General features: G+C 50.7%; 1 protein-coding gene across 1 annotated transcript; it reads left to right on the forward strand.

Annotated features, from left to right (window-relative positions):
- The first annotated feature begins 4,936 nt into the window (after positions 1 to 4,936).
- On the forward strand, positions 4,937 to 7,135 carry RAP2B (RAP2B, member of RAS oncogene family). Its single transcript, XM_045088540.1, has one exon. The coding sequence runs from the start codon at positions 5,081 to 5,083 to the stop codon at positions 5,630 to 5,632; it is 552 nt and encodes a 183-aa protein (XP_044944475.1). The 5' UTR covers positions 4,937 to 5,080; the 3' UTR covers positions 5,633 to 7,135.
- The last annotated feature ends 504 nt before the right edge of the window (positions 7,136 to 7,639 follow it).

Here is a 7,639-nt window from a genome sequence, read left to right on the forward strand (position 1 = left end):
AAAAAAAAAAAATTGAATTGGCGTCTTCACAGAATTGGCATCTTCACAGATTCATGGAAACCAAATTTAGCAGCTTAGCAACTTCACACTGCGAACCACACAGTCGCTGTTAAAAACAGTTTCATTTCTACTCTGATTCCCAAGACCACACCTGCCCTCCCAACCTTCCGCAGGTGTCTTGCCGTTTCTGTTTATGGAGAGAAGGTTGCTTGTAGCTTGAACTTTCTCGGCGTCTCACCCTCTGAGCTCCAGTTCAGTTCTCTCGGCTTTTCTTGACTGTTGGAGAGAAAGGATGTGTCTTTGGCCATCCCACTAGAGTCCTCAGATTCCTCCTCCGTCCTCTCTTCAGAAACATCCATTCAGCTGACATCCTATTGCTTGGATTTCAATCTCTCCATCTTTACTGATGCCCTCCTTTCAAATGAAAAGCAAAGTGAAATGGGACCATAAAAAATGAAACCTTAAAAAAACACTAGTTAAAATATCTACCCAGAGGAGGCATCGGCTAAAACTACAAACATGATGAAATAAACCTCTACTTTCTATAAACATAAAGGACAGGTACCATCTAACTGTTCGAAGACCCAACTTCAGTGTCACAGAAGATCAGCAGTCCCACTGTGTGAGCAAAGGCCAAGGGATGGTACGTTCATTTATGCAACATACATTGTCAATGGTTAAGCAGTCCTTACCTGGTAACTTTTACATTAGATTGTTTTCTAGAAATGCCTTTTCATTTCATGTGCAAAATTAAGTCGTCTTTAGAGAAAGGGTTTATCCAGTGGATACTTTGGTATCTTTCTTCAAGATTGCACTGATTCTGTGCTTTCACCCAAATAAGGGTAGACTCTGCTGATCTTAAAAGTCATTTTTATGACTCAGGGAGACTGAAACATTAGTATACATTTTTCTAAGGATCCAGGAAGTGTTATGTCACACCAAGGATTAATATAATCTTCTACTACAAGCGGAACTTGGAAAAGAAATAAAATGTGATTCATATATTCATCAGTAAATACTAATGGAGGGCTTCCCATGTAGGCACTGTACTAAATGTTATGAGGGACAAGAGTGGCTCCAAAGATAAGCTAGGTATGGACTCTACCCTCAAGGCATTCACACGGTGCTGGGTGACAAGACACAGATGTGTAAATAATTATGGTAAAGGCTAGATAATGATTCATGCCATAAGTGAGGCGAAGACATCTAACAGATTTCATAGGAGGAAGTGACCAACCTTAAAAATTTCTGCATCAGCAATGTCCTTACTTCATTTTGAAGTCCAAAGCCCTGGTGCAAATCTTTCTGTGGGAGACTACCTGAATGTAATAAAAATCACTACCAAAGAATCCCTAACAGAAAGCATTCACAAGGTGGCATCTTTCTGGTACTCGTACCAAGATTCAGTAACACCCATCCACATGACTAACTGAAGTCCTGACGGTGGTTATCTTCTAGATGGGGCTGTCGGGCTACCTGGGGCAGGGTAGTAATTGCTATGCATTTATGGGGTACTGCAGCTTTAAAAGCATGTTTCCATCCATTATCTGTTAATTATTATCCCCAAGGACAGGCTGGCACCATGCAAAGTACAGCTAGGACACCAGGGTTCTAATTCTGCTCAGTTCTCTCTGATGCAAAATGAGGGGTTTGGTCACTAGATTCTCTCCAAGGTTCTTCATGTAGCTAGGTGGGTAGGGCAAATTTTATTATCACCATTTTATAGACCAGGAAACTAAAGTCAGGAGAGCTCAAGGAACCTGTAGATAATAACTGATATCCCAGCTCTTGAGATTAGGCACCAAGACCTGTAAAAGACAAAGCATTTTCTACTCTGTCATACTGAGAACCCTTCTTAGTAAGAGGACAAAGAGAGGCCCACATAGCAGTAATCTAAGTATTTAAGTTATAAATCAAGAGAATGAACTGTTAACAAAATAATCGATCTATCCTCCCACTCTGACAAATACCTCCTTTACAAGAATCTGGACCGCCAGGTGAGAATCATGAATTCTGGGACTCTTCCAAGTAGGAGGCTGGAAAGGGGCAGTGAAGGGGAAGCTGATGCTACTGAGTCCTCTTCCCCCACCTGGTAGGGCCCAAAGTGCCTGGGAGGGCGCACCTCAGGCCACAAGTCCAAGCACTGCCCACACTCCAACAAAAAGCCATTCTTGGACACAAGACTAAGTTCAGAGGCCCATGCGAGTCCTGGAGGAGGGTTTGTTACTCTCTGGGTGAGGATTCCAGAATTCTGACTCCCTGGAGCATGGTCTAGAAGAGGGTTCAGGTTCCTTGACTGCATGGGAGGGGGCATTATGAAAAGGAGAACCACAGAGCAGAGATCCCTTGGGTTTAAGAGACAGTCTGATCACACTACCTGAAGACCAAACCTAAGAAAGAGGAAAATCCGGGACCTTTCTTGTGAGAGGGTAGTATGGCTTAGTAGTCACAAACCAGGTTCTGCAGAGAAACACCTGGGCTGGGATCCTACGTTGGCCACTCACTGGCTGTGAAATGGCAAGCAAGTTAACCAACATCCCAGGACCTCAGTTTCTTTATCTTTAAAATACATGTAATAAGTATTATGTGGAGTACATGAAACATGTAAAACGTTTGGCAGGCATTAAATGCTGGGTAAGTAAATGTTGCGGGGGTTCTCTTCAGCTGCATTAGGTGAATGCGCCTCTGAGAGGCTTTTCTGGAGAATTATATAAGCCTAGTTATATCCAGGCTCGCTGATAGTCAAGGTTAAACCGTTCTCTCCACTAAATAGTGAGGCTAGGGGCAGGGATGGGCACCAACCACCCCACCCCGCCCATGTCCCGCCGGGTCGGACGACGGGGGACTTCGCCCGGCGGATTCTGAGCTACAGCCAGGAGCTCGGGAAAGGTTAATTCGCAAACGTGGCCGTGAGTCACGGCGGGACTAAGGAACTGAAACCAAACGTTAGCACACAGCCTGGTTCGTCTGTGTGATGCGCAAGGGGAGTGGGAAGTAGCATCGGATAAAAAAGGCAAGACTCGGAGCCCGGGTTGACGCAGCTCCGTCCCCTCCTACCCACTTCACTTTAGGGCTCACGCAAACTTCGCTGAGTCTTCTGACAGGTCTTGACATCTCTCCTCCGCGAGGAGGGAGGGAGGCTCAGGGCAAGTCGAGACATCTCCCTCGCACCTCCCGTGAGTGCGAGCCCAGCCAAATGTGCAGACTGCACGCCCAAAACGAAGAGACGTTTAATAAGGGCAAGCCTGGGCATTCCCCCACCCCTCCGGGTGACACGAACTCAAAGTGGCCCATCTCCACACCCTAGTCCCCCCACTTCCCTCTCTGCAAAAACAACTTGGACATTTTGCTGCTGCTTGCGGACCAAGAACTGCAACTAGACCTTTCTGCTCCCGTTAAGGGACAGTCGTGACTGGGCACTGCGAAGTCAGACTCTCTCGAAAACACCAACAAAGAACTATATTTAGCTCTGAGCTCTCCGCCTAAATTCCTCTTATTTTTTCACTCTGAGCTTCAAAACGACTAGGTTGGGGAAGTGGGAGGAAGGGGGCGGGGGGAGCAGCAGAGAAAGAACAGCTGTGCCTCCGCCTCTCAACTCAATCTCTATAAATAACCAATCATGAGCCGAGGCTACTTTTTAGCCAATGAAGCAACCCAAACTGGTAAAACCTTGGCGGTAGCCAATGAAACAACAGTTAGGGGTGTGAGATTTGCGCCCCGGAACCAATGGGCCCCGAGTCTGGGAGAGGTAATTTGAGCTGGGGTGTGGGTGTGTGGTGCAAAAGCTTCCTATTTCTAAGCCCGAAAACCTGTTCTGCCCACTGAGCATGCCCTGACTAGCTGCGGGCGCCGCCACGACTTTTGGATCGGGTTGTAATCCGACCGCCGGGTTTCCGCCCCAGCCCAGTAGGGACGTGGGTGGGACCCGCCAAGTCCCAGCCCCAGAGAGCTCCGCTCAGGAGAGGCTACCCCTTCCCCTGTCCGGACAGGATTTCAGCCCTGAGTTCCTGTTTTCTTTGTCGAGGAGCTGAACTGCAGGCAGAGTGGCCGCAGAAGGCCCAGTAGTGTCTCCGAGGTGAAGGATTTAGAAAAAGCTGCTCCGTGGGTGGGCAAAGATGCTCCACCCACTGCTCTCGCACTCAAATGCCCTTGGGGTCTCCGACCCGGAGACGCACACTCGCTGGGGGCTCGGAGAGTGGAGTCCACAAGCTTTTGATAACGGGAGTCCACAAGAACACAGCCCAACCCATTACGGGAGCGGCCCTCCGCGCCCACACGCTGCTTGCAGAGCCACCGCCCTACACCGCCCTACACCATCCTCCCACACCTTCATCCTCTCACCTGAGCTTTTCCAGCACCCCTCAATCACCTACACACCCCCGTACCTTTCTCAACCAGCTCCTGGATTAGAGCCTCTCGCAAACCACTCCACCAGACTCAAAACTGTTAGCCCCACCCTCGGGCCCGCCCCCCCGCCTGGTCCCCCGGAAAACCAGGAGCGGCGGATCAGGCGGGCGCGGCCGTCGGCGCACTGGGCATGCTCGCCGGGGCGGGGAGGGCCGGGCTGCGCGCGGCGAGTAGGAAGCCCTCGCCCCGCGGAGGCTGCGGGAGAGAGAGGGCGATGGGCCGCGGCGGTGGGCGCACGCTCTACGGGGACTCATGCCACGCGCGTCCCTGTCCGGCGCGCAATTAGCAGCCACCTCCGCAGCCCACCGCCACCACCCCTTCGCCCTCCCGGGCGGCCGCACCGAAGAGCTGCAACCGTCGCCTCGCACAGGCTGCCGGCATTGTCCTCCCGGTCCGCCGCCAAGCCTGCCGCTGCCGCCGCGGACTGCTGCGGGGCCCCGGACCCGCGCCCCAGGGACGCGCCGCCGCCTTCACCGTCCCGGCCCCCGGCTCCCGGTCCCCGGCCCCCCGTTTGGTGATTTCTGAGCCCCGCGCTCCCTAGCCGCTCTCTCCTAGGTTTTTCCCGCAAGGCTGAGGAAGAGGAGAAGTCGCCCAGCCGCCAAACCCAGGCTTCCTCCGGCGCGCGCAGCCCCGACGGGGCCGCGGCAGGCGCGGCGAGAGCGCCGACGGAGCCATGAGAGAGTACAAAGTGGTGGTACTGGGCTCGGGCGGCGTGGGCAAGTCCGCGCTCACCGTGCAGTTTGTGACGGGCTCCTTCATCGAGAAGTACGACCCCACCATCGAGGACTTCTACCGCAAGGAGATTGAAGTGGACTCGTCGCCGTCGGTGCTGGAGATCCTGGACACGGCGGGCACCGAGCAGTTCGCGTCCATGCGGGACCTGTACATCAAGAACGGCCAGGGCTTCATCCTCGTCTATAGCCTCGTCAACCAGCAGAGCTTCCAGGACATCAAGCCCATGCGGGACCAGATCATCCGCGTGAAGCGGTACGAGCGTGTACCCATGATCCTGGTGGGTAACAAGGTGGACCTGGAGGGCGAGCGAGAGGTCTCGTACGGCGAGGGCAAGGCCCTGGCCGAGGAGTGGAGCTGCCCCTTCATGGAGACGTCGGCCAAAAACAAAGCCTCGGTGGACGAGCTGTTCGCAGAGATCGTGCGGCAGATGAACTACGCGGCGCAGCCCAACGGCGACGAGGGCTGCTGCTCGGCCTGCGTGATCCTCTGAGGCGCCCGCGGCTGCCGCGCGCCGGCCGCGCTCTGCGCACAAAAGCCAAACGCACCCGACTCTCTAAATGTGATTTCTCTTCTTGCTTTGAGATTGGAGACGACTTTGCATTGGCCGGGGTGTCCCGGGAGCCCGGCTGGCCTCTGCGGCCGGCATCCCCTGCCTCCGTCCCGTGTCCGAAGGGGTGTCCCGTCCTCACCATCCGACACCCGGTGGAAATGTGGCTCTTGGAAGCATGTACGTTTCTCATTGATTTTGGTTGACGCATATTTCCCCATTTAAATGCCGTTAGGGCGCTGTATTGGCAGCTTGACACCGGCAAGCGAAAGTTTCAGCGTGGAAAAAAAAAAATGGGGTGGGGAGGAAGAGTACGAGGAGGAGGTGGAAAGGGAGGAGGGATTCCCCCCCCCCCCAACAACCCTTTTCTAGTTGCAAGTTTTAAATACCTGGAAGGAAGTCCGGGAGAACCAAATGAAGGAGCAGGAGGAAGGAAGAAACTTTTGGTTTTTTCCTTGTTTTCCAGGAGTAGCTGGAAATTAAGATGGGGTTCCTTTTCTGCCAGCTTGGAAGGGCAGCCCTGTGACTGATTGTGATTCTAAGGATGTCTATGCAAAGTTGGATTCTTGTTACAGTGTATCCAATCTGAAGTATGCACATCTGAACTGGGACTGTAAACACTGATGCCAATACAGTGTGGGGTGCCAGAAAGTGTCTGCTGATATTTGTGGGAAAAAAAAAAATCTATTTTGTTTACCTACTGTATCAAAGGGGAGTCTGGGGGAGAACGGTAGTATTTTTTTTTTAATCAGCTGTGAAAAAAAAATGTTACAGATCTGCACATTTTTGTGTGTACTATTGTGTGCCTGTGTGTGTGTGTGTGATTTTTTTCTTTTCTTTTTTTTTTTTTTTTTTTTTTTTGAGTTTAGCTTTTTGTTCTTTTTGGTTGGCAGTGACAGGTTTTGATGACTAGCTCTTTAAAATACAGTACAAAGACTTCAAAAATGTGATTCAGGGCCCCCAGCACCCCTGTGTCTGCAGAGTGCCTTCAAAACTCAGCTGTTCAGCCGGTGCCAACCTGTGAACTTCCCACCATATCCCAGAATCTGCTATTCCCCAAACCACTTCCTAGTTTCCTTTCTGTAATCTTCCTGAAGGAGCCAGGACAATAGGGCCTGTTGTTTGGTGAATTTCTTGATTATTTCCAGCCTTTAAAATGTAATTTCCATGTCTTGCAATGGGCTTCCCCCCCTTCTTTCTTTTTTATTTTGCTTCATTTTGTTCAAATGTTCAGGTATTTAGCTCCCCTTTTTTTATTATTTTTTTAAAAATTTTTGGTTATCTGTTCTAGGGTGTTCCTCCAGAAGCAAAGAGCAAAATTTTACTGTTGTGATGTACCAAGAGAATTCTAACTAACTGTAATTTTTAATTCCAGACACGCGTTTAATCATTGTCTCTTCATTTTAAGACTTTTAATACAAATGTCATTTTTAAAGAAACCCAAAACTATCGTTTGTGTTTCTGTGTTTCATATTCAGTGATTTAATACAGTATCATGGCTGAGGTGGATGGGGGCAGGTGCTTGATGCCCGCAACAGAAAAACCTCAGTGACAAGTTGGGTGACATTACTTCCAACTCCTTAAATGCGGGGGGGGGGGGGGGGGGGGGGGGGGATCATAAAGGTCTAGGAAGCCCTGGGGGTATGGCCATTATCACTTAACTACAAGATAGGAAGGATATTGAATCTGTTCTGCTGACAGGGAGCAGTTTACCTCACTGTGGGTAGAGAAGGGTAGAAACCATCTGCTAATACTGCCTTAGATTTGGTGAAGTCGCCAATCTCCTGACCAGGCAGGGAAGAGCTTTTAACTTTTCTTTTTCCCCCCCCCCCCCCCCCCCCCCCCCCCCGCCCAATGTTTTGTTCTGTTTAATTACATTTTTTCTCCCCCCCCCCAAGCCCCCCGCCCAATGTTTTGTTCTGTTTAATTACATCGTATATCAAGTCAAAA

Source organism: Mustela putorius, unplaced genomic scaffold (assembly GCF_011764305.1).
Source record: "Mustela putorius furo isolate JIRA1106 unplaced genomic scaffold, ASM1176430v1.1 tig00003834_pilon_pilon_pilon, whole genome shotgun sequence".
Lineage (NCBI taxonomy): Eukaryota > Metazoa > Chordata > Mammalia > Carnivora > Mustelidae > Mustela > Mustela putorius.

Bases quoted from the DNA above. Each gene is read 5' to 3' on its own strand.
- RAP2B (XM_045088540.1), top strand. From the start codon at position 5,081: ATGAGAGAGTACAAAGTGGTGGTACTGGGCTCGGGCGGCGTGGGCAAG.